The sequence below is a fragment of the Canis lupus genome, chromosome 27, assembly GCF_011100685.1.
Source record: "Canis lupus familiaris isolate Mischka breed German Shepherd chromosome 27, alternate assembly UU_Cfam_GSD_1.0, whole genome shotgun sequence".
Lineage (NCBI taxonomy): Eukaryota > Metazoa > Chordata > Mammalia > Carnivora > Canidae > Canis > Canis lupus.
In genome coordinates, this window is record NC_049248.1 from 4,850,157 (window position 1) to 4,877,465 (window position 27,309).

Sequence of the window (27,309 nt, forward strand, 5' to 3'; positions counted from 1 at the left end):
GACTAAATTCATTTTTGGTTTTGCCACCAACGGCTACGTATGAGCAGCAGACAGTGGTGGTCTCTGCCAAAGTCTGTATTGGAATTTGGGGTGCATGATTTGTTACTTATATGATTACTGTTTCTTTTTCTTTTACTCAACCCTAAGCTCCAGGAAAGCTAGGGTTTAGCTCACCACTCTAGCACAGAGCATAATATCTTGCCCATAGTAGGCACTCAATATGGATATGGCAGGATTCGTGTTTAGTTTTGGAGTCTTCACAGAACTGAAAAGAATGTCGGTTACACAGCAAGCAAGCAGTGAATGTCTATTGAATGAATATATTCAGCGCTGAGCAACCAACAGGCCAACTATTATTGCAAAAACTTGGATCCCAAGTTGTATCCCTTTGCTGAGCTATTTAGAAAAGGAATTGAGGATAATTGGGTCCAAAGATTTGACCAAGGTGCTTGTCAGGGTCTCCAAAGTCACTTCCCTTTTTTGTATTGTGTATTTCATGCTGCTGTCCTCAGGGTCTCCTGGATGAGCAAATTCGTGAACTTTCTCCCTACCTTTGATATTTAGGGGTCTGGTTGCCTTTGCCTTTTTGTGGCTGTCTATGTGGATGGAACACATGCCAAAAAAGAAGAGAGGGCAGAGGACTGGCTTGTCTCTCTCAATGTGCAACGAGCCACTCCTCTCGGGACTCAAACTCGATTATTGTGCTGTCTAATCGCAACCAAAAATGTTATCTGTGAGGTAACATTAAATATGAAGCATTGAGAGGAATGTGTCAAGCACGGGCCCCATTCCTGTGTGCAAAGGAGCTCAACTGTTGGAGACACCATGCCACACTTTAATTACCCTTCAGAGCCAAAATGTCATGTCCCCAAAAAACCAAGTGCATCCATTCTGCTTGACAGAGAGCAGACTATCTTCCAGCCACGTTCCACCTCTCTCCCTTGACACCTTTCATCTCCCTTCTTTCTCTACTCTTCTAATTTCCGGCACCTCTTTGGTTCCTATCTGCAGGCACATACTAGAAGACAATGTCCTGTCCTAGAGATCTGCTCTGCGCAGTCCTCCTGACACCTGGATGTCAGAACAGGAAGGAACATGTCCTCTGAGATTCAAGGGGAGTGAGTGCAACTGGCTCTGGGCTTCCCCACTGGGGCCACTTCTTGAGAGCCAACCTATGCGCTCAGAGCCATCTCCCAGGAGGTGCAAGACAAAGGAACACATAATGAATGAAGAAATCCAGGATGACTTACCTCCTAAGGATCCCTCTGCCATCCACATATTTGCCTATCACAGAGCCAGATCTCTGTTTCCAGTTTGCTTTGGAAGCAGCTGTGTTTGCCTTGGCCGCCTTATCTTTCTGTAGAAACACAAAGTGCCCTCAGATCCACACCTGCTGATTTGCCCTACTGTGGAGCCCCAAAAGGGCTCCACTTCCCCCCTTCACAGGTCAGGTTCTAAACAAAATTCCAAAATTAGAAGTTTTGGTTTTGGCTTCTCAGTACAAGACGACTTTCACTTAGTTTGGTTGGGATCTAAAAAAAAACAAAAAAAAAAAAAAAAAAAACCTGCAACCACTGCCATCCTCCAACACTGCCTTTTATCGCCAGGATCTTGCCAAGTTGTAAGGGAGCTCTTCCACCTGAACAAGTTAGAGACCCACACACCACGCTCTAAAGTACAACTGATTTCTCTGTTGTTCTCTTGCTGTGGGAAACAGCTCTCTGAAAGGCCTTGAGGATCCCACAAAAGCAAAGTACAGCAAAAGCGAAGGCTTTCTTTCTCATTTTGAAAGCTGTTCATATAACCATATCTGGCATAAAGAAAAAAAATAGAACTTACAGCTCACACTGGGCCGTACAATCAGTAGAAAGGCCCCAGCATTGACCCCCTGGTCCTTCCCTGGCACATCTGAAAGCTAGCTCCTCCCGCGAGGCCCCCTATTGGCTTGAATCATTTGCCTGTTTGGTTTGCAGGGTCTCCTCTGCAGGGAGAGTTCTGGAAATTAGTAGCCCTCCCTCAACTGTACTTGGGGTTACATAATTTAAAAAAAAAAATAGACATAGACAGCTATGATAATCAGTGCATGAGAGTATAAAATACTATTTTAAACAAGGAAAGTGTTAATATAAAATGCCAAATGATTAAAAAATAGAGACCTCTGTATAATTAATTATATTTTCCTTGCCTTGTCGATGTATTTGAAGTTTACTTAAGGTCAGGAAACTGATTCTTAAACAAGTTTTCTGGCCTTATTATTTGATTTATATCTTTTTTAATTTACTGACCAAAGTATATTTTAGCTTTCAGTGCAGTAGTCATGGGTGGTAACCGTGCAGTCAAGTATTGTTATCAGTACTATCATTGAGCTGTATTTAAAATTTTAGTACAATATATTAAATGGAACAGAGGTTAATATTCAGGTACTAATTACAACTAGTCTGGCCTTGCTGGCAGTTAAATCTTATTTTGAATTGCAAATTGGTTAAATTCTATGTGGAATTTGCTGAGAAGAGAATGCAGACTACTGAAATGCCATTTTAGTTGTTTTCTGACCATAACCACAATGTACTAATGAATCTGTGTTAAAAAGACTATTTTAGATGTATTTCCTGCTTTTGTAAGCGTTAAACATTTATAAGAAGATTATTCAAACTATTTTTTATAAAATGAAAGCTATGATTTTTAATTTAACTGTTCCCCTGCCCCCCTTTTTTGGAAGATACTCTGATTCCTTGTTAACTTTTACCCTAAAGCTTACATATGTTTTTTTCATATGTGCTTCATGACATACAGGCAGCTCATGAAGGGATCTAATTTAATTTAGTGTTGTATGTACGTTCATGGCAAAGTTTCGAAAATAAAAAATGTTTTTCTTCAAAAAATTTTTTTTTTAAAGGCAAGCTCTATGCTAGAGGTGCTTGCACCTTCCGTAGAGTTTCTTTTTATTTCTTTTTTTTAATTTTTTTTTAAAGATTTTATTTTATTTATTCATGAGAGATGAGAGACAGAGACACAGGCAGAGGAGGAAGCAGGCTCCATGCATGGAGCCCGATGTGGGACTTGATCCCGGGACTCCAGCATCATGCCCGGGGCTGAAGGCAGGTGCTAAACCGCTGAGCCACCCAGGGATCCCCAACTCAGGTTTCTACCCAAGGTCTATACTGCAGATCTCCCTCAGGAGCCTATAGCCTGTGACCCTACTAAGCAACTTGATTTTTGAAATGAATGTTCTCTTAATATTACTGAAGTATGCCTAGTAGTCCCATTGATCTACTTCTTGCTTCCAACAGTGTTGGGATGGAACAGACCCAGGGACACCCTTATTTCCAGCCTCTGGCCACCCTCTAACCTCTTTTCTAGTTGCCATAAGAGCTATTTCTCAGCTATCCTCGGCCTCTGAAACCAGTTAAGTTTTTTGAGCTTTGCTCCTTATTACCAGTTAACCATGATTGTCAGAATTATTCCACCAAGGTGGAAGCAGCCATTAACTACCTGGTCAACCTGTACCTGTAGGCCCTCCTGCACCTCCTCTCTATGTATTTCTGTTCCAACCATGAAGACATGGCTCAAAGGGTGTGGGCCACTTTTCTCATGAGTTGGTCAAGGAGAAGTTGAAGGGTCCTGAGTATCTCTTGAAGATGCATTGTGGCCACACCCTTTTCCAGGACATTTTTTTTTTATAAATACAATCTCTTTACCTTTATCAAGAATAAGAAAATTTAATCATAATGTGATTTAGAAGTAACAAGTGAATTGGGGGATGTTAACAAGGGTTCATTGTGTGTTTCCAGATCTGTTTTGTGTGCATGCATTTCTATCTACAAGTATCACTGAGCTTTACTAAGTTTATGTCACACAGTGTGGTAGATGTATCTTTGAGCTTAAGAAAACCCTTTTAACAGTATTTACCATATGTTTATATGAAGAAATGTAGAAAAATTATGGTACTGAATTTAAATGAACATCTACCTTATAAATAGGCTAGCTTGACTGGACGAAGTTTATTTGACTTCTTACATCCAAAGGATGTTGCCAAAGTAAAGGAGCAACTTTCTTCTGATATTTCACCAAGAGAGAAGCTGATCGATGCCAAAAGTAAGTGCTCATTTCAGCATGCCTGTTCTCTTGCCTCCTCCTGCTGTGAAAGCTGTTTTGCAAGTTCATGGTAACTTTCACAGTGGAAGGACTCACGTATATTCTGGCTCAAGGCGATCCTTTTTTTTTTGTCGGATGAAAAGTTGTAAAATCTCATTCTAGAGGCTAGGAAGTCCAAGATGGAGGTGCCAGCTGGTCTCCTTGTGAGCATTCTCTTACTTTTTCCCTTTGCTATGTCTTCTCCTCAGGATCCCTCCATCTCCCACCCAATAATCCAATGCAATGATTCAATACACAGTTTAGAGACTGGAGTCCACCCCGTTACCCTTCACAGGAGTACTGACGATTTGCAAGATGACAAGGAGAAGAGATTACGTGGAATGCATAGGGAAGTATTTATGGGCAGAAACAACTGTGCATCTTTAAAACACACTCCTTGGTTTGGCTCCAACTCCTCTCTATTTCCAAAGCCCCAGAAATGAGAAAGAGACCAGCTCAGGGGATCGATTAGGCCAGTGCCCTGCAGTGAGTGGGGGCTTGCAGCCCTGCTCACAATGTTCCCCAGCAGATGTCTTCCAGGACATGAGGGGGAGTTAGATCACAGGAAGAATCTTTCATTAACCAATCATCCCCCACAATTCCCAGTGATTCTTAATGAGAGAAGGAGGGGCTGCAGTGCTCCCAGGGCCCCTGAAGGTATGGCTATAATGATTCCAAATTAATCTTTAATTATTATCCAGCATGAACATGATTTTATCCCTCTTTCTTCTATTCCCCACTAGGCTTCTTAATTCCATTCCCTTTTCAAAGCAAAATGAGTTTGGCAGGTGAAAGGAAGTGAGGCCAAGGAATTAGGGTGACATTTGGTTTTAAGTTTTAAAATAAATTCAGTGTTACTTCTAAAACAATTATAACTATTATCATCATCAAACAAACGTGTAGGCTTAAGTGTTGCTCTGATAGTACATAGAGGTGGGCGGTAGAGAAGTTTGCTGCCAATCAGTGACAGGAAAGAAATAGGGGTATAACAAGGTTCCCCCCAGGGATTTGCAGTTGTAAACCAGGCCAGACCTAATTCATAGCAAACCACCCACCTTATGCTGACCACATTCAGGCCACTGTCCAGCTCAGAGCCCAGAGACCATGACCCTCCTCTTTCCAAGAGTTTTTCTCAAAAATCCCTATAATATGGAGAAAAGGATAGGAATTCCCTTTCCTCATGTGAGAGTTGGGATCATGGTTGGGGAAGCTAATGATTTTCCCAGGACATATGGGAAATTCACCATGTGCTAGATCCTGATGATTAGGAAGTTACATCAGTGAGTCCTGCCCTCCTTTTCCTTCCCTTCAGAGCATCCAGTGACTCCTACCTAAAGAGGAGGATGAGTAGGAGAGCATGGAATCTTGGATTTTGTTCAATGTGGCTCAAAGTGAAGACCTATTATAAATTGATATGGCACTCTGTGGTATTTGGGAGAGTATGTAAGTTCAGGTATAGAGGAGCAGGGGTCCCCATAGGGTAAAATATATGTATTTAAAATCAACTATGGTAATAGTGAAATATACATTTTTAATTCATTCTATGATGGTATAAGAATGCAAAATTTTCATCAAGAGATAAAAATTTTAATGAAGAAAAGAAAAACCTGTGAGCATTTTCATTAAAAGTGATCATGACATTTTAACTGTGCCATCTCCTGGCTTTCCATGTCCAGGAAATCTGTGATCCTCCCAAATATTTTAGTCTCTGTATGCCAAGAGGAAAGTGTGTTACTTCATAGAAAATTCACACACTGCTACTCAGTAGGCCACCCTGTGCATTTTTATTATTAAAAAAATGAGCCTGACGTCATGGACATTCTTGGGCCTGTCCCAGCATGGGCTCTGACTACCAGTGAACCCAAATGCTGTCGGGAAAAGGATCACAGAGCAATTACCTGAAAATGTATGTCCCGTTCATCCCGAAGGTGCTTGTTTCTTTCCCTGCAGATGGAAAAAGGGAATCTATTCAGACACGGCGTTTGCAGTGAATAAAGCCAATAGCAGCCAGTTTGCCAGTGAGAGAGGTGCAGAGAAAAGCTTGACGTGGAAGGCGCAGTGAGTGTAGAATGTCTTTCCTTAGGGATTATGACAGAGGTTAGTTTGTCAAGCTGTAAGTCAGTTGGAGGCAGGGAGTAAACAGAGTAGCCTTTCAGGATCCTGCACTTCAGGATCAGGGGGTGACCAGGAATTCCAGCTGCACCTGTGAACTTGTTATAGGGTGCTTGCACTCTCTCTGGACCATTTATTTCATGCATGCATGCATTCACTCAACAACTGTCTCCTGAGCACCCATTCCATGCTAAGCAGGGTTCTAGCTATCAAGGTTACAACCAACAAATAAAAGAAAAAGTTCCTGTCCTTGGGAAATTTTACTTTAATGCAGAGGTCACTGCTATTGAGAGAGATAAACCAGGGACTGGAAAAGAGTGTCTGAGGGTGCAGTGGTGTTTCAGCAGGGCATTCAGGTAGACAGCATCTGAAGCTTGAGGAGGAGAGGGGAGCGATGCAAGTATTTGAGCTTGGAAGAGCTTCACAGGCAGAGGAGACAGCAAGGGCAAAGCCTGGAGTCAGGCTCTCTTGGATGTGTGTGAGGAGCAGAAGGGAGGGCATAAGAGTGCTCAGAGGAGAGCCATTAGGATATGACATCAGAGAAAGGTGGAGGGACAAGTAGAGACCTGACCATTCGTGGTCTTGTGGGCCACTGTAGGAACTTGGGATTTTACTCCAAATGAGACATGAGGCCATGGGGGGGCAGTGGCAGCAGAGTGTCCTGATCTGACTCACGTTTTATACAGAGCCCTATATAGTACAGATGCTGGGCTAAGAATACACTACTGGACACAAGAGTGAGGCCCTGAGAACTGACCACTCTTTTAGGCAACATGGAGGTCACTGGTTTCACTTCCAGTGCAATCGAGGTAGAAGGAGCCTGACTAGTGCGTCAAGAGGGAGGAAAAGAATGGAGACAGAATGCAAACATAAGCAATTCTTTTGAAAGCCATTAAAAAGATGAGAAGTGGCTGGATGGGGAAGTGGTGACAGGAGATACCAGGTAAGAGATGTCAAAGGGACACAACTGACCATGGAGGAGAGAGAATGCATGCTGGAATAGTCCTCGACAAAGGTGAGATATTCCAGTGCACAGCTGGGAGCCAGCTGTAGGGGGCAATGATCCACCACGCTGGAGAAGGCAAGAGGTGGATGCGGATGGGCATGGGAGATGTGCTCACGTGGCGGTTCTGCCTGTCTCCTTCCAGGGCACCCCTGGTTCTGTAAGCAGGCTAGCAGCCTTGCACCTGGGTGAAGGCTCAAGGGCTCTGGGAAGCCCCGTCTCTATCAGGGAGTATGCTGTGCTGTCTCCTGCTTCGTGCAGCCATCTCCGTGCATATAGTCACTCATACACATCATCTGATTCTCAAAAGAAGCCTGGGAGGCAGGTATGAGAAAATTAACACTCCCAAGAAAATTGCCCAAGGTCGCAGAAGGTCATAAGAGGCAGTGCTAGGTTCCAAAGCACAAGTTCCTAAGTGTCCTGAAATTGTTTCCATTTGCCCCTTCCTCAGCCCGTCACATCCCAGCCACTGTCCTGATTCCACCTGCTTCCTCCCCTCAATCTCAACTCCACATTCATGCTAGCCCTTGCCCAGCATTTGCTCTCTCCTTGACTCAGTTTCCCCATGCTCTCTGTCACTACCCGGTGATTTCACTGTGGAGGAAAAATCTGCCACGGGGGCCTTCTCCGTTGTATCTGGGCTGCCACTGGCTGGAGACTCGAAGCTTGTAAGCGAGCAATAGCACAGAAAGGCTTCAGGCATGTGATTCTGCACAGATGCTAGTCTCTGTCAAAAAGATCCATATGCAGAAAGCTGCCTTGTCATTCTCTTCTGCTCATTCGCTTTCAATCTGTCCTTTTCTTCTAAGTACAATAGAAAAAAGGGGGGGGGGACCCTCCAAAACGTGTCCTTGTTCTCTTCCTTCCACCAAAGCCTTCCTAAGAATCAAGATTGGCTCTCAAATGGATTAGAACTTGGCTACATCCAAACCCCATTCCATCCCCCCAGCCTGGGCAGCCCCGTTTGAATCATGTATTGAGTGAAGTAAGTCTGAAATGCATTCAGCTGGGAGCACTTTTCAATTGGGTAGCATCACAGATGCCAGACACGGTAACCTCACCTTGCTTTCAAATAAAACAAAATAAGAACCGGGGCGCCTGGGTGGCTCAGTTGGTTAAGTATGTGACTCTGGAGTTCGGCTCAGATCATAATCTCAGGGTCCTGAGACTGAGCCCCACGTAGGCTCCGTGCTCAGTGCAGAGACTGCTTGAGGATTCTCTCTCTTCCTTTGCCCCTCCCCCACTCAACCTCTAAATAAATAAATGAACAAACAAATAAATACTAAAAACAAGTCAGAGTGTCCCTGATTTAAGTCCACTCACTGCACTTTAAAAATCAGAACCCAGGGTGCCTGGGTGGCTCAGCAGATTAAGCACTGGCCTTCGGCTCAGGTCATGATCGCAGGGTCCTGGGATAGAGCCCCGCTGAGCAGGGAGCCTGCTTCTCCCTCTCCCTCTGCCGCTCCCCCTGCTTGTGCTCTCTCTCTCTCTCTCTCTCTCTCTGCCAAATAAATAAATAAATCCTCAAAAAATAAATAAATGAAAAATAAAAATCAGAACCCAAAGTCCCCGTGCCTCATCACCATGCCCAACAGGTGTCTGGCAGACAGAACATATTGCAACCTGGAAACCTCACAGGCAAAAGTGAAAAATCTCATCTTTCCACATACCAGTTTGGTTTGGGGTTTGGGGTGAGCACATCCCAGACCAATGAACTTCGAATTTCCAGTGAGTTTTAGCAAGCTGAGGAGACTCTAAATTCCTTTGTTCTGTTTGTGCTCTATTCATGATTCATTTTCTCACTCAACAGACATTAAGAGAATATGGAAGAACCCAGAGAATCAGCCAGATATGGATCTCAATTCTGGCTCCCGCAGTGAGTAGCTGTGTCTCTTTTGGTAAATTGCTTCATTTCTCTGCTATCAATTTCCTCCTCTGTTAATTCCTCCATCAGCAACTGCCCTCCTCTCCTTAGTTTTGTTGAAGATGAAAGGGTGCTATATAAAATTCAGTTCCCTCCTATGGGAGCAAGTACCACAGAAGGTGCTGTGAGAGAGCCACCAAGAACAAGGCCGAGCTGCCTGCAGAGGCACAGACTGGAGAGGGATGTGAGTGTGTGTGAATGGACCACACACGATACGCTGGGGATCGGGCGAATGAGGGCACTCTGCCAGCGGCTACGACTGCCCAGAACGTAGGCAGGGAAGACTCTCAGATTGGCCCTTCCCACCCAAGGCACCTGGGATGTGATCTGGGAACACACCAGTGCTCACGCACCTCAGGAAATCCAGCTGCTTCAGGAGTCCCGACTTCTCACGCTGCAGGCTCTCTGTCACGCGGTACACTTCCCTGAGGAAGAGGCAAACACAGCATTGATGAGCTTGCATTCTAGGGGTGTAAGCTACCACGGTGTGGTGTGAGGGGTTGTGCTGAAGTTAGATGCCTTGGACCCTCACCCTGGAACCCTGCAGGCAGTACCCCACACTGGGGACAGGAGAGGGTTTAGAGGAATATGCCTCCTCTGGGGAGCACCTGCTATGTGCAGGTGCTTTCAGCCATGAACTCACTTAATCAGCACGCACTCCCTATTTGGAAGGTGAAATGACCCCTTCCAATGGGGATCCAAATGATCCCCTATCATTTCATAGACAGAGATAGTCAAAGAGTCAGTAACTTTCCCCGCGTCACACAGACAATCCATGACTGAGCCAGGGTTCTAATCTAAATTAGGACCTCCAACTCCCAAACTCATGAAAGGGCTCCATAATAACTGCACTGCCTGCCCGGGCTCTAGTTGGTCCCATCCTACCCAGAATTCAGAGAATTAGAACCAATATTCTTCTCCAGCCCAATCTTGAGGGTGAGAACAGAACTTGTATTTTTTTTTCCCCTGACGCTGATTTCATTTGTTTCCAGGAGCTCCAGAAGAATCCTTTCCCCTTCCCTATCTTCCTCTATAAGCCTCCAATCTGTTCCTAGATCTTTGGAGTTTCCACTGTTGGCCATTCATTTCTTTAACTTAGGATTTCTCATCTCTAGCTACAAAGCAGAGATTAAATGTATCAATTATAATCAGATGCTTATATCATAGCATGAGCATGTCAATCATATCAGGAGTTTTGAGGAAGGGGAGGGTGAAGCTCAGAGCTAGGTGGGGTGTCTGGAGAGTAACTTAGAGGGTGAGCAGAAGCTGCTCTGGTTTGGTCTGTTTTTTTTGTTTTGTTTTAAGATTTTATTTACTTATGGGGGTGGGGGCAGCAGGCAGAGGGAGAAGCAGGCTCCCTGAAGAGCAGAAGCCCAATGCAGGACTTGATCCCAGGACTCCGGGATCATGACCTGAGCCAAAGGCAGCGGCTTAGCTGCTGAGCCACCAAGGTGCCCCTGTATGCTCTGGTTTGTTTGTATCTCTATAGGCTACCAAGGGCCCACCCAGCATAAAGACAGAGTCAATAAATACCAGTAAGAAACAAAAGGAGAGTGGGGGAGGAAAGAAGGAAGGTGGGGATGGAGGAAGGAAGAGAGGAAGGAAGGGGTGAGTGGAGGAGAAAAAAAGAAAAAAGGAAAGCAGAACTGGATGACATTGGAGGATAAGCCTCGTTGAACTTCACAACTTTGCCTTCCTCCTTCCCTCTGTGCTTTGCACCATGGTTTAGAAATGATTAAATCACCCCTAAGCTTACTGCAAAAGGCCTGAAGTTCCACATTTCCAAACCACAGCAGAGCTTCTAGTATAGGGAGCATCTTCCAGCCTCACAAACGTCCATTTCCCTAGGCTGTCCAGCTACCTGGATTGTGCACACACCCGGGCTGGGCAAGGACAGTCACCCCTCTGCCGCTGCCCCCTCAATGCGATTTACTGAGCTGGCAAAAACAGCACCTGTTTGCTTAATCCATCCAGACTCGGGCCAAACCCACCATAATCAGATTCCTTAAAAGGTATCTGTGTGGTCTTTCCCCCTTTATAGAATAATTATAAAGTCAATCTACAACAATAACAGCCTGAATCAAATTCTAAGTTCACCTCAGACAATCCTAATTAAGCAACAAAAGTTCTCTAGCTCCTGCAGAGCTTCAAATTCCTAACATTTTATTACCAATTATATTTAATTTCAACTTGAGGGAAAACAATGTATTTTCCATTATCCAAACCGGGTCCCCAAATCCCTGTGTCGGATTCTGCTGTGATTAGCAGTACGTGAGCGCGGCTGCCTGTGCTGCCGCTGTGCCCGGGGAGCCAGATGGCTCTGTGGTTCCTCCGTCCCAGCCCTGCGTTCTGATCCTCAACCAGAGGCAGATGGCTTTGCCCCTGCTGAGGAAAACCTCTCCTTGGAAATCTGAGGTCTGTGTTCTCGCAGAATGTTTGATTTACGAGCCAATTTCTAAGAAACGAAGCATTCCAGGTGTTTGTCCTGTGCACATAGCACCAGTTGGCCTTGGAAGCCACACACATACACACACACACACACACACACTCACTCACTCACTTACACATGTATGCTACATATCTATGGGAATGCATGTCTACCTATTTGTCTAAATACAAATACATACATCCGTTTAGATATACACACATATTCAGACTTTTCATGTGTTAACAAAAACAAAGACATTCCTGAAAAACAAAATGACACTTGGATATTGGACCAAATGACCTTCTAACTAGACATCATACAGGTTTATACCTGGTAATGTGTGGACCAAAAAGGGAAAGAACTTGGTATTTTTCATAGGAGTGACTGCTGAGAGGTTTATGGTTGTCTTTAAAGAAATGCTGTTGGCTTTGTCTTCTGGAGGGGGATGAGATAGGGAGCATCTCCAAAATATATTGTCAAGTGAAAGTGCAGGCTAATGCAGAACATCATGCTACCATTTTGTAAATGAAGGTTGTGTGTGTGTGTGTGTGTGTGTGTGTGTGTGTGTGTGTGTGCTTGTATTTGCATAGAACATTCTGGAAGGATCCACAAGAACCCAGGACTGATGACCTCTGCATGATAACAGGCCTGGAGTCATGGGAGGGGCAGGGGGCACGCAGGCCTCTTTTTGAGTGTACATCCCTTCGTGCCTTGTCATAAACTACCTACCCCCACATAAAAATTAATTAACAAGATAAAAAGAGGTACGGTTTTTCAGCTGACCTTCATCTTTATATTATCTCTCCTGTCTGATTGTTCTCTCTTTATCTTATTTTAAAATCAAGTTCTCCTTTCTTGAGCATCTTCAGAGAAAAGAAAAATTAATTCTGCCCATTCAGAATTCTAGCTGATAAATGACTAAGTCTTTTTATCTCCCAATTGCATCCTCTCCCTTCCCAGCTGCTCCGGTGCAACATCAGGCAGCAAGATGTGGGAAGGAGCACATGCTATTGGGAGAACTAGGTTCTGTCCCTATTTTCTGACATTAACTAGCTGTGTGGCTTTGGGTCTGCTGCTGCAGCTCACCGAGCCTCAGTTTCCTAGTTTGTAAAAGGAAGGGGTGGATTAGGGCACTTGGGTTCTATCAGTATTGTTGGTCTGGGATTCGTTCTACAGAGAACAAGGCTTTGTTCTGAGGCTTTCACTGCCCTTGTCTCCTGACCTCCCTGGACAGGACACTCTCTCCTGGGCTCCAGGCACGCTTTCGGACTGCAGGAGACACTGCACGCCTTTTGAAAGCAGGTCGTGGAGGTTCTGAAATCATTTATCTCTCCCTCCCAACCCTCTTTTCCAATTCCCAGCCTCCAGAGATTGTGTCTTTGGCTCGGTTAATTAAGATAAGACTTCAGAAAGATTCTTATCCTCATGCTGTGATGTGATACCCCAGCACTGGGTGTTTATTTCCATTTGCTGTTCTAATGCTTGTGCCTTCAGATGTTTGTTGTTTTAGAACTTGATTGAATTTTAAGAGCCTGAATCCTTAATTCTGTTGGTAATGTTAAATGCCTTTGCCTTGTTGGCCTGCTCTCAATGAGGCGAACCGATTTTGCTTGTTGACATGAAATACGCTGTCCTGCCACTGGTCATCCAAGAATTGGAGTGAAGGGATTTGTTTTGCTTTAAGTCAGCTACTAGGGAATACAAGGGTTTTGTTTTTTGTTTTTTGTTTTTCTTAACTAGAGAAATCTTACTAGGGTAAAACTCCACATGCAAACACATTTCCTTCGTCCTCCTCTTGCCCCTGGCCAATCAGTCTCAAGCAGTACAGCACAGCACATACAGAACAGACAGCAGAACAATGATTTAAGCCGATGGACCCAAATATTGTCAGCAGTCAGACGGAGGGACGGCTTTCCCTTCTGAACAAGGGAAGAGTTAACGTATGTAAAACTCAAGCACTGCTATGTAGTGCTGCCCTCTGAAATCAGACTCTCTCTAATACCTGGCACAGGGCTAGGCACGCGTGACCTCCTGCAGCATGAATGAATGAGAGCATGAGCAAATAAGGAATGAACGATGGTTAGTCCTACTGTCTAGCTGGCTCATTACTCACTGTGGAGAGTCAGCCGGATGTGTCTAGCACTGAGCATCATGTGACAGTTACTTAAAACCCCTGACCCTCAGTTTCCTCTTCCAGAGAGTGCATAATAATGGTACCTGCCCCATCAGGATGCTATCAAGTTCGTAGGGAATAATGTCAAATTATGGACATAGGGGTGATACACTGAATGCATAACATAGTAATCAGTGCAGAGCAGTGTTCAATGTATGTCTGACAAGTGACTAAGTAAACGAATATTCAGGTAAATGTGTGAACAAATAAACAAGTGAGGTCCTTGTCCTGGGCCTGCCAGGGAGTGCATTTGCTCTCAGAACCTGATGCTCCCAAGATGAGATGAATGTCTGGTCCCCAGGAATTCCTCAGGCTCAGCACACTGACCTAGCCCTTGATCCTGCCTCACACGTGCAGGCCAAAAGCAGCTCACGGACAAATTGGGCCCTGAGAGATGCGGGCTTCCCTGCACTGGGCCCACCCAAAGGAGAAAGTGGGCAGACTGGAGTGAAGATTCCAGGGCACTGTCACATGCTCCATCAGATTCTTTTTTTTCCTTTTTTAAAAATATTTTATGTTTATTTACTCATGAGAGACACAGAGAGGCAGAGGCAGAGACACAGGCAGAGGGAGAGGCAGGCTCCATGCGGGCAGCCCGATGCAGGACTCGATCCCAGACCCCGAGATCATGCCCTGAGCCGAAGGCAGATGCTCAACCACTGAGCCGCCTGGGCGTCCCAACACTCCATCAGATTCTATGCTGACCCTCAGGAGCCTACCTGCTTCACTCTTGTCCTGAGTCTCCCTGGTCTCTCAAACAGGACAGTTACCTCTCTCTCTCTCTCAAATACTTTTTTTTAAGTTTTTAAAAATAAAATAAAAAGGGGTGCCTGGGTGGCTCAGTCAGTTGACTGACTGACTCTTGGTTTTAGCTCAGGCTGTGATCTCGGGTTCCTGGGATCAAGCCCCGCAATGGGCTCTGTGCTCAGTGGGGAGCCTGCTTCTCCCTCTCCCTATGCTCCTCCCCCTGCTCCCCCTGCTCATGTGTACATGCTTTCTCTGTCTCTCACATAAATAAATAAATCTTAAAAAAAAAAAAAAAACTCTGATAGTCACTTATGGTCCATCTGCTCACTCAGTCTTTTCTCAATTACTGCCTTATATTTGTTGGTTGAATAATGCGTCCTTCTAATTACATAATACATTTTCCAAGAATAGGGTTCTAGATTTCCTATGAATCCTAGATTATGCTTGCCACAGTACTGGTCTGCCTAATGGCCTCAGGATCCCAGAAGAGGTTTTCAGGGAGCAAGGAGCCCGCAAGCCCCACATGATAAGCAAGGCAACAGGGTCTCCAAGAGAGGAGACAGCTCGCTCACAGGAAGGGGTGGGGCTGGCCAGCAGTGACAGGAGCTCTTGAAGGCCTACTCACATCTCCTTCTCCTGGTGGAGTTGGCAGGCCTCTTGTTGGAGGCTTTCCAGCTGCTGCTGGGCATCCTGTAGCTCCCGGGAGGTCCGCTCCAGCTCCAGAGCCAGCTCCTGGTTTGTGACTTTCAGCTTGGTATTCTCAGCCTTGGTTTCATGCTCATCATTTTGCAGCATGGTGCACTGGCCTTCCAGCTGGAAAGGAGAGTGGGGGAGCAGAAAGGAATGATAAACAACCATCATCTAGTCTGGCCTGTGCCCCGCAACTTCCCCTCACTTTCTCCACTTGGTGGGTGGGAGGCCCTTGCTGCCAGCCCTCGCTGTCCCTGAGCCTCAATAGGCTTTGTCCTGCTCCTTAATTCACAGGGATGCCCTTTTGGAGGCAGGGAGGAACTTTCAGAGCATATCTCATTCTCTCCCCTGTCTCCACAGGGCTCCTGAACAAGTCTGGAGGGAGCAGCACCATTCAAAGACAGCTAGGGAAGGAAGGTGAACGAGCCATCTGTGTCCCCCATCCCAGGGATGATTATGCTGATCATTATCATCTCATCCATGGTCTCAAAAGCTACAACTCAGCAATTGCACTACTGGGTATTTACCCCAAAGGTGCAGATGTAGTGAAATGCTGGGACACCTGCACCGCAATGTTCATATCAGCAATGTCCACAATAGTCTAACCGTGGAAGGAGCCTCAGTGTCCATCGACAGATGAATGGATAAAGAAGATGTGGCTTATGTATACAATGGAATATTACTCAGCCATTAGAAAGGACAAATACCCACCATTTGCTTCAACATGGATAGAACTGGAGGAGGGTATTATGCTGAGTGAAGTAAGTCAATCAGAGAAGGACAATCACCATATGGTTTCATTCATAGGGGTAATATAAGAAATAGTGAAAGGGATTATAGGGGAAAGAAGGGAAACTGAACAGGGAAAATTTAGAGAGGGAGACAAACCATGAGAGACTCCTAACTCTGGGAAACAAGCAATGGGTTGCAGAAGGGGAGATGGGCAGGGGGTTGCGGTAACTGGGTAACAGGCACTAAGGAGGGCACTTGACAGGATGAGCACTGGGTGTTATACTATATGTTGGCAAATAGAACTTAAATAAAAACAAATGAAAAAAATTAAAAATTAAAAATAAAAGAGACACCCTAAATCCCTCTTGTCTTTTCAGCCAATTGTCTCCCTCAGCCCTAATGGACACGGAAAGCAGCTAAGTGGCATTCTTCATAGAACCATCCTTCTCAGTTTTAAATGCTGACAGTTAATCTATTTATTCCCTTTTTTCTTCACTCAGCTAAATAAGTCCACTTCCTTTAAGCTAGAGAAACTTTGTATGGTGTCCAGAAACCCTGGAAATTCTTAAGAAATAGCTAAAACAGGTCAAACCAAACATATACCTTTTTTCATATCCCTAAAGCAACTAAAAAACCTGCATTTGCATAAGTGCAGCTTTTCTTGGCTGGTGGTTTGGTTCTGCTTTGCAGAGCTTCCAACCCTCTCACCAGAGGAGGACTCAAACCAAAGCAAATATATCATAATAAATTTAGTTTAATGAATGTGGCCAGTAAGAGGCGGAGGAAGCAGCAACAAGGAATTTTGTGTGATTCTCAAGAGGCTCCTGTGTAATCAGGCAAGCATGTAGTAATTAAATCGAGTGGCAATCATTCATTTGAGGGATAAGTCTAATTGGTAAGAATTTAATGCATAATAGTGATGAGAAGAAAGAGTAGGAGAAGGTATGGCTGTGGAAGGGGAATGGCAAGGCAGCTGGCAGTTTCTGGAGTTGAAATCATCTTGCTCGCAGAAGGAAGAAGTCAAAATCCATAAGTCGGGTAGCAGCCGAGGGGACAGTCTCTAGCTTCAGCATGGGGCAGCTTTGAACATATTTTAATGTGTTGTTAAAAATAGCCTCTCTATTCAAATGGAAGCAACGTGTCTGGGTCTATTCAGGTCTAGATTCCTTCCAGCGCCAGACAAAACAAAACGAGAGGCCAAGTGGCACCCGGGCCTCTGTCCCCGACAGGCCCTTGCTTTAGTGAGGAAGCTGTGAGAGTCAAGTTTGCCTAAGTGATCAGTCTTCCTGGGTTCATTGACCAGCCATGGTGGATGGACACTGCCCTATATGATGCACCACCCAGACTGACTCCCAGGGGCTCAGGTCCATCAGAGGAATATCTGGTGTCTGCATCCATCCTGTGGGCTGATGGGAACAGCCACAAAAAAAGGATGCAAACCTTTCCCGGGCAAATAGGAAGACAAGGGATGGACAAATTGATCTTTGAAGAGCCTCTTCCAATTGGAGATACCCATGGCTATCCAGGCAGGAAGACATCACCATTTGCAGCCTCCCCTACACCATCAGTGACTATGTCCCTTGTACCTCAGCATCCCTCTCTTCTCTTACACAGAATGTAGGAAATAAATGAACATTTTGGCATTCTGGTGGCTCTTGAACATAATTATGTGACGACATCTTCAGATGCCTCAAGGAGAGAATTCTTGGCAACTTTCCTAAATGAAACACCTGGCACTGGAGAGGTAATGGCTTTATCCTGGGATCACCTGTGATTTCAAATGCTATCTTTTGTACAGCTGAATGGCTCTTCTTGGATTAAAAACAGACAAACAAACAAACCCAAATCCTTAAGTGAATAGCAGGGAAAGTGGGCAAGAGCCAGGAGAGGATGGAGTGAAGAGCCAGGTGCTTTAAGGTCACAATGAAAGCATACCCTCTTCTGCTTCTGGATAAGTTGCTCCAGCTCCTGCTCCTTCGACAATAATTTCTTCTCCAGCTCCTGACTGTGGGCCTGAAATCTCTCTGTGTCCTGCCAGGCCGGAAAGAAGGACATGTGAGGCCCAATATGCACCTGGGATGTAGATATTTTCCCCACCTTGGACCTGCTCGACAAACAGAGCCCACCCATCCTTTGGGACTTAGAGGCCCTTCCCACACCATTTCCAGGCTTTGGTATCCTGCCTGGCTGGCCAGCGAGGCCCAGTGAGACAGAGAGAGGGTGAGCCCTCAGTAAGGCGTGACACTAACTCCCACCAAGTGTGACCATGACTAATGCCTGATGTCTGTGCGCCGCCCCCCAGAAAGAAGGCAGCATCAGTTGGTGGTGGAGTCCTGAACACAGAGAATGGACAGGAGCCTAAGTTTGAATCCTAGGCCCCAATCTTCCCATCTGTAAACGGCGGGGGGGGGGGGGCATGTAGAATGACCTTTTAATGTGGATTCTCTGTTCCATGGTGGGCACTAGCACTCGAACTTAAACTGCCCTTGCTCAGGAAACACAGGGCACAGCAGGCATCTTCCTCTCTAGCTCTCTAGGGTGTGGTTCCTTGCTCTTCCCCAGCTTGACTGAGCTGGCCCAGCCCTGCTCTTTGTGAAATCTCTGCTCCTGTGCTCAACAACAGCCCTTCCTTCTGCTCTGAGCAGAGAACTCCGGTGAGGAGCTCAGCATGGGGTAAAGAGAAAACTATGTGGATTGTCCGGTCATCTGTCACTCCCACGGAGCGGGAGCCCGGGTCCCTCGGCTGGGCGTCAGGAGACTGGGGTTCCAGCCGTGGCCTTACCCAGTTGACTTACTTCACTCATCTATCATTATTTCTTTGTTCACAGGATAAAAACAAAAATATGCAGGCCACCTGCAGCTCGCCACTCTCCTGAAGGCAGAGAGGAGGTGCAAAACATACAGGAAGAGGAGAAACCATTACAGTGTCCATATAGCTCACTGCAGGAGCCCCGGGGTTCCGCCTGCTCAGGAGGAATGCCCAGCTGTGGGATGCCGCATGCTACAGGGGCTACGGGGATGGGCATGACAGCGCCCCGGGGGGCGGGAGGGCACGCAACCACTCCCAGGGTACAGGCCTTTGGCTCAGGATTAGTTCCCGGGCTCATCACCTGTAGACACTACCTGGTTCCTCAGCCCGTTCTCTGGTAGGTAAATAGAGCTCAGGCAAAGCCTGTGATTGTCCTCATGTCAACCACATGCAGTGGACAGAGGCAGGACTTGACCAGGCAGCTCCTGCTCTCCACACTTTGACCAGGGGCCGAGCTTCACTCAGCTTGGTCATCGCACACAGAGTAGGTGTCCCATGCATGGTGCTGGGGACGGGGAGCTCCAGAATTCCAGTGCCATGCTGCCATCCCCACAATGGGCCTGCAGAGTGTCTTATTTCCCTTGGTGGCACAGACTGTCCAGGGCATCTATTATCCTGGAGCTGGAGCATGCAAGTGATAGGTATTTCCCTCATGGTCAAACTGCTACTTGTAGCACCGGGATCCAAGCACTGGCCAGAAGGGCCAGCCCCTCCCATGTTGCCATAAACTGTAACACCAGGACCCGTGGGTGGCTCAGCAGTTGAGTGTCTGCCTTTGGCTCAGGTTATGATCCTGCGGTCCTGGGATCTAGTCCCTGCATCAGGTTCACTGTGGGGAGCCTGCTTCTCCTTCTGCCTATGTCTCTCTCGTGAATAAATAAAAATCTTAAAAAAAAAAAAAAAAAAGAAAAAATAAACTGTAATACTACTGTCCTCACGCTGTGGTCAAGCAAAAGCCGGTGTTTGCAAAGCCAAACACATCTTAATGGTTTCCATGTTTATGCAAAAAGTGTAAATCTAGGCACCAGGCCTGAAAGGCATGGGGTACTAAGAAGGGGAAGGAGGGAGCAGAGATTGGGTGCAGGGATACAGAAGCATGGTTCTATCACCTGGCATGATCCTAATGTGTCTCTGAAGGTTTTCCTCTGACCTCATCCCATTCCCAGTTCCCAGGCCTTGGCCCACCTTTCACTTCTGGTAGCATGCTTCTTTCTTTAGCAGGACTTTGACCTGTAGTCATGGCCCAGCAGTAGATCATTTGGGATAAAGGGAGGGGCTCCCCTACTGCAGGGAGGAAAAAGTCTGCTGTTCTCAGAAAACTATTTTAGGGTCCACTAGGTGACAAGTGTTTGAGTTCTGTCTGCCTGATACTCATCCAACTACGCCAAAGGTCCGGGACAGGCTGAATGTTCTAAAGCTCCAAAAAAGAATAAGTGGTGGGGGGTGAGGTCTGGAAATACTGACAAGCCTTCAGAGGGGTCTCATTGGAGAATATGACTGGCTTTTTCTGGAAAGCATTCTGACTCCACTTCAGTTTTTTTTTTTTTTTTTAAGATTTTATTTATTTATTCATGAGAGACACACAGAGAGAGAGAGAGGCAGAGACACAGGCAGAGGGAGAAGCAGGCTCCATGCAGGGAGCCCCATGTGGGACTTGATCCCAGGTCTCCAGGGTCATACCCTGGGCTGAGGGTGGCGCTAAAGCGCTGAGCCACCTGGGCTGCCCTCCACTTCAGTTTGAATGACATTTGTGATAGATAATAAATAGAGCCTTGGTGTGGGTAATCCAGCCAGCATAAAATTAAAAATCAGTTCAAACCAACCTGCATTAAGGAGGAGGGATGGGGTTGTGACCATAGCCCAGGTATGGTTCTGAGAGGCAGGGGACGACGTGGTCTCTATGTTGTATCCTCATAAGTCATATGTTAGAACTTATCCCCTAGGTGGTGCTCCCAGGAGGTGGGGCTTTTGGGAGGTGAGTAGGTCATGAAGGCAGAGCCTGCATGAGTGGGATTGGTGCCCTTATGAAAGAGACCCCCAGGCACCTGCCTGCCCCCTCTGCCACATGAGGACACAGGGAGAAGGCCACAGCCAAAACCAGAAAGTGGGCTCTCACCAGAACCTGACCACCATGGGGGCCCCGGTTTTGGGCTTCTGGCCTCCAGAACTGTGAGAAATAAATATTCGTTGTTCATAAAACTCCATTTTATGGCACTGTTTTAACAGCAGCCTGAACTAAGGGAGGAGGCTACCATTTAAGATCAAAGACTTTTCTGTTGAGACCCCACCAGGGGGATAATCCAAAAATGGATAAGAGAGTTTCCTGTAGCTTTGTTTCATAAATATGTTCCCAAGAGGACCCTGCTTAGCTTGAAAAAAAAGAGAGAATTTTGCCAATCTTGACCTCTCAACACAAATAGCAGGGCTTAATAGGAGGCTCAGACTAGGACAAGGGGATGTAAATTTTAAATGTTCTCTCACAGTGTCTGAGAAGGGGGGAATTTGACCTGTCTTGGGCATTACATTTTCTAGGTGTCTAAGGGAAAGGACCGGAAGCATAGGCTCTAATGATGGTGTCCTGAGGGGAGTTGCTGGGAGTTGCTCTGGGAGATGGTGCCCAGCGGAATGAACTGCATTCAGGCGGGCCTGCCATCTAGGTGTGGGGATCAGCCAATGTGACCCAGGCTAGAAGCTGCTGTATGGGGCAATGCATGGACCCTCATCCTTTCATTTATTTATTAGCTCGTTCTTTTGTCCCTTGTTCGTTCATTCAGTGATTCAACATGTGTTTGTTGAGTGCCTACTATTCAAGTATGGCTGAGGTGCTGTGGACACATGAGCAAGTGAAGATCCCTGCTCTTGCAGAGCTTTCCTGTTAGGAGGAGACAGATCCCAACCAACAAAAATAAGCAAGGAAATTAACTGCCACATTTGAAGGTGACAGATGCCGTGAAAAATCTAAATAAAGCAAAGAAACAGGGAACCCACAGTGCAATGGGTAGGGGTGCTGCGATCTTAAACTGGGGAGGGGGTCAGAGCAGGTGATCATTCCGCTGGGCCCCCGGGGCCAAGCCCTAGTGTGGATGACTCTTACTTTCAGGAGAAACTGTTCCTTCTCATGTTTTATCTGCTGTTCCATTTCCTCATAGAGATGCTGGATTTCTTCATCATAAGCAGCAATTTTCCTGCAAAAGTGGCAGAAGGAGAGTCTGATGAGGTCGACATAGATGTGCTTTATCCCAGAGCACAAGTCCTGGAGCCTGGGCACCAGAACTCAGTCAGGAGCTTGGGATGGTGGGGGTGACTGTGTAGGTGAGGTCAGCCAAAGCTGCGGGATCAGTTCCTTAGGGTTAGCTGACCACACAGACCTAGCAGCACCTTCTCCTCCTCCTAGATGAGGAGGCCGTCATTTCTAGCTGACCCACACACTTCTCTGTGAGGCTTCCCTGGCTCCATCTTCCTTAGCCCTGCTTTATGTCAACAGCAAGCCCCCTGGCATCTGCTAGACGGACCTCCCTATTGGCCTGCTGCTCCCTACACCTGAGTCAGCATAAAGTTGTGTTGTGCAGGCTTATTTTTGGGTTCTTGGTTTGGGTTCTTGTTTGGTCCCCTTCCAATTTCAGATGCCTGGCTACCTCAGCACTCCCTGAACTACACTGTAGAGGGCTTGTGCCACAATTGTATGCTTAAGTTTATGTGATCCACATTTCTCGGAAGATCTCAAGATTCCATGACAATGACAACCACTGCCACCATGCCCCCTACAAAGGAAGGAGGGGCCACATCTGTCCAGTGCTCATGCCATCTCAGGCCCAGGGCCCCAGGCAGATGGCATGAGAAGGGGCAGGCCTGGTTAAAGGTGGGTAGTGATAATGAGACGTCCTCATCCACCCTTCCAGCATCTTCTCTCTACCCTGAAGAGACCCACAGGACAAGAAGTAAATACCTGGGTACTCTGCTCCTATATAGAGACCAAGACAAATATGGCTATGGGAACAAGGTTTATAGGTCCTCTCTGGCATTGTTCCTCTTTCTCTCCCAAGATAGATCCACCTTTGAATGCCTCCCCCCACCCCTCATCACCTCCAGTTTCAAACCTGAAGGCTGAGCATTTGAACTGAAATGGAGGTTATCCAGCCAAAGCATTCCCATTCCCTGGACACTGCACTGTTACACCTCTTCTCCAACCTGTAGTTAGGTTCTCTCTGGCTCAGTCCCTCCCGGTTTTCTTTCTCACCTGCTAAGTGGAATCTCGGCTCAGGAGCAGGCTGATGTCTTGGCTCTCAAGGTCTGTTTTGAACACATGCATACTGTAAAATTTGGCACTTACCATTCTAAACTCAAATGGTAGCAAGCCCTCTCTGCCCTTTATTCAAGTAAGGAGAGTTTAATAATTAAGGAAATGGCTCTGATTTTCAGTTCTAAGAGGTACTGGGGAGATTTCTGAACAAAACCTTAGGATAGCAATGTGTTTATTCCTCTGAGCCCTTCATTGTTTTAACCACCACCTCCCTAATGTCCACTCAGAACTCCAATCCAGTGCCAGGCCTTCCCTGCTGCCTGAGGATGTCCCTTCCTCACTTGTTAATACCGGCACACATGCAGACTGAGCATGACTAAGGAGCCTTTTTTGTTTGGCATTCGGCCTGTTCTGTAGAAACCACAAAACTGACCGAGACAAGGAACTGGTGTGAGATTTCATGGCCAAGGTCATTCATATCAGAGCAGAAGCCTCTAGGTTCCCTCTCTTGGCTATACCCTCAAAGCCAGAAACCCTTTGAGTTAGTATGGCAATGGCCTCAGGATGCACTCAGCAAAAGGTAACTTTTTTTTTTTCCAGAAATTGGTGTTTTTTTTTTTATAATAAATTTATTTTTTATTGGTGTTCAATTTACCAACATAGAGAATAACACCCAGTGCTCATCCCGTCAAGTGCCCCCCTCAGTGCCCGTCACCCATTCACCCCCACCCCCCCCTCCTCCCCTTCCACCACCCCTAGTTCGTTTCCCAGAGTTAGGAGTCTTTATGTTCTGTCTCCCTCCCTGATATTTCCCACACATTTCTTCTCCCTTCCCTTGTATTCCCTTTCACTATTATTTATATTCCCCAATGAATGAGAATATACACTGTTTGTCCTTCTCCGATTGACTTACTCAGCATAATACCCTCCAGTTCCATCCACATCGAAGCAAATGGTGGGTATTTGTCGTTTCTAATGGCTGAGTAATAGAAAAGGTAACTTCTGTGTGCTGGAGCCCTGTGTTTACTACCATCCTGGGTGTAGGAACTGTCTTGTTGGCTAAGAGTAAGAAATTTCTTCTTGCTCAATGAGAAATGTTTTAGATTGTTACTTTTGTCTTTAGCTTACCCATAACAAGTATAAGAAAATCTTGGAGAGGAGTGCCTAGGTGGCTCAGTCAGTTAAGTGTCTGCTTTCAGATCTCAGGGTCCTGGGATCAAGCCCTGAATCTCATCAGGCTCTCTGTGCAGAGAGTCTGCTTCTCCCTCTCCCTCTGCTGTTCCCTCTGCTTGTGCTCTCTGGCTCTCTCTCTCTCTGTTAAATAAATAAATTAAAAAGAAAGAAAGAAAGAAAATCTTGGAGGAAAATAAGGATCAGAGGTACCTGTTATTGAATAGGAACACCTCAAGGACAGAAATCATGCTTTTTGAAGGGACTTTCAGAAAGAAAGTCTTCTCTTGGTCCCTGGAATTATCTCTCTATGTTCAAAGAAATTCAGGTGCTAGATGGCAAATGGTATCAAGGACAACTTTAGATAGTGATTCCAACTACATAAATACTGAAGAACTAATAAAGTGAGATGAGAGAAACTTAAAAATTGATTTGCTCTGATAAAGCAATACTAATTACAGTCATCCATATAAACTGTTTACCACTTGTGCTTAATAACCATACTGGGCATCAATTCTATACCATCATTAAATGCATTATATTAACTTTACTCTAAGTTTTATTGGATTAAATTAATAAACTTTGGTTTTTATGCTCACATGTCAGTTTGCTTGTCATAAAGTAAGTAATTTTCAGAATGCTACAAAAACAAATAGGGGGAAGGCCAAAGGAGCCTCTGAATGGTGCCTACTTCTAGCCCTCATTAACAAAGGCTGAGTCCATTGCAAAGAAAGCCTGGGGTTCCAGGTAGGCATCAATGAGCCTGGGTCCAATCTAACCAGACCCATCTATGGAACCAAACCTCTGGAAATTCTTTTGAATAAAGCTGGCATCCTAAGGGGGTTGGCCAGGCCTGAAGGTCTTCTGAGGATGAATCCTATAGGACTGAATGACTCATAACCAGCCTTAGTCAGACACATGAGCCCCAGGAATGGGGAGCATCTTGGTGCTGTTCACATCATTCATACCACTAAACCAGCTCAGGGCTCTTAATATCTAGTTCTGAACCCGAAATCAGTTCATATCCTCAGTGTGACCTTGAGCACTCTGACCTCCTTACATCCCAGAGTAGCATCTGCCCCGATTGTCCTCCCTTGCCCCAGCACTGGCATGACAAACAAGAGAGAGGGCATGAAAAGCATTTGGAACTGCAAAGCCCTAAATAAATGTAGGGGATTATTTATTATTGTAATTATTGTCATGGGCTGTGGAGGGCCAGAGCCTTTGTTCCCAAAGGGGAGGAAGTCTAAGTTTCAAGGATAAGTGTTGCTGGGTTTGGCATAGGTAAGAGGCAATCAGGAAGATGCAGAACAGAAAGCTTTACCAATAAAGTTCCTGTCGTATCAATCTGTTAGACACGCAGGCTGTGTGTAAGCTGGAGCTGCAGAGCCAGAAGCCTGTGCCTGTGGGGAGCTCTGCAGCGGTGGTGAGGACGGTAATGGTGAGAGACACTCTGAAAACGTCTGCACATGTGGCGTGCTGTGTCAGCAGGCACACCATATTCCTCCACCAAAGGAAAGAAGCCACCGATGATGTTTGCTTAGCATATATACCGGTGTTACCACAATTTCTAAAACCACTCATATCGCCACATATACTTTTTCATCTTCTCTGTGTGGATTTTGCCACCTATCGGATTCCTCACTGACCCTTTCTCTGAACTCTTTTAACATCAAATGTCTTTAACTGAACATTTACTTTCAAAATCCTGAAAAATTGGGACACCTGGGTGGCTCAGTAGTTGAGAGTCTGCCTTCAGCTCAGGGTGTGATCCTGGGGTCCCAGGATCGAATCCCACATCGGGCTTCCTGTGGGGAGCCTGCTTCTCCTCTGCCTATGTCTCTGCCTCTCTCTTTCTGTGTTTCTCATGAATAAATAAAATCTCAAAAAAAAAAATCCTGAAAAACTGTCTCATCTGGGCTTATGCTGTCTCAACTAGGTTAGGACACCCAGACATTTTTGTCATCCACAGGGTCAATGCCAAAATGTGAATGCTGAAAATCTGTACAAAAGCAATGTAAGTCTTTGGACACCTAACTCAATAGCCCATGGAAGGAACATACTGGGGGAATACCAGATTATAGAGGAACTGAAGAATTTCAAGGTTGGAAGGTCTATCTGATCCAAACACCTATTTTCCCAGTGCTAAAACCCTTGCCACAATGTCCCTGCCACATATTTACCCAAACTAGGTTAGAACACCTCTAGTGATAGGAAACTTGGCTGGATCTCTAAACAGCTCTTTCATCTTTGGAATATTCCGGATCACAGAAATATATCTTTCTATGACCTTATCCCAGCTCTGCATAAAAACCTTTTATATATTTGAAAACAGCATTAAGACTTCAAGGAGTTGCCTTGGGTTTATGCCATGCCTCTCCACTTCCTCCAACCATGTCTCACACGGATTTTTTATTTTTATTTTTTTGTGTGTCCTTTCACCTTTCTCTTTACTTTTCTCTGAATATGCCCTGATTTAGCTTCCTCCAGCCATGGAGCCCCAGACTGAATGCCCAGGGTGTGAAGTCTGATTAGCACAGCTTAGAGCTGGACTATGCCTCTTGTTCTAGATACTGCATATCTATTCATGCAGCCTAAAATCACATTAACTTTTCTTGGCAGCCACATCACAGTTGACGACTGCCGAACCCATTTGTCAAGTAAAACCTCTAAATCTTATGTCTGTGTAATTGTTTTTCCTTTAAAGATGGTGCTACTAAATCATATCTCTTCCACCTTGTGCCTCTGTCATTGACTTTTTGGACATCAGAGCAAGATCTCAGACGCAATTCTGCTAGATTCAGTCCATCTTTCCAACCTGACATTATCTTAATGGATCCCAATTGGTCATCCAGTGTATTCAATGACCTTCCAATCTTCGTTGGTATTTTAAATTTTCAATCATAATGTAAAGTAAATAATGTATTATGTTGATTTATTGGTTTCGATGATTTAATTCATCTAAAGGTGTTTGGAAGAGTGTCTTCATTTTTATTTTTTTAAGATTTTATTTATTTATTTATTTATTTGTTTGTTTATTTATTTATTTTATTTATTTGAGAGAGGGAGCACGAGCAGAAGGAGGAGTAGAGGGGGAGACAGAGAGAGAAACAGACTCCTTGCTGAGCATAGAGCCTGAAACAAGGC

The 27,309-nt window shown here is 45.6% G+C and overlaps 1 protein-coding gene across 7 annotated transcripts in view; it reads right to left on the minus strand.

Moving 5' to 3' along the window:
• The window catches only part of CRACR2A (calcium release activated channel regulator 2A), a 163,027-nt gene that overhangs the window by 59,924 nt on the left and 75,794 nt on the right, over positions 1-27,309 (minus strand). For all 7 annotated transcript variants that reach the window (XR_005379744.1, XR_005379745.1, XM_038576493.1 and 4 more), the window contains 6 exons: positions 21,847-21,937; positions 17,879-17,974; positions 15,147-15,334; positions 9,527-9,598; positions 6,033-6,078; positions 1,251-1,357 (listed from right to left, as the gene is read on the minus strand). Coding sequence is in view for 5 of the 7 variants with exons in the window: in XM_038576493.1 (XP_038432421.1) it covers positions 1,251-1,357; positions 6,033-6,078; positions 9,527-9,598; positions 15,147-15,334; positions 17,879-17,974; positions 21,847-21,937 (600 nt within the window). In the remaining 2 variants the exon portion in view is untranslated. The remainder of the gene's footprint in view (positions 1-1,250; positions 1,358-6,032; positions 6,079-9,526; positions 9,599-15,146; positions 15,335-17,878; positions 17,975-21,846; positions 21,938-27,309) is intronic.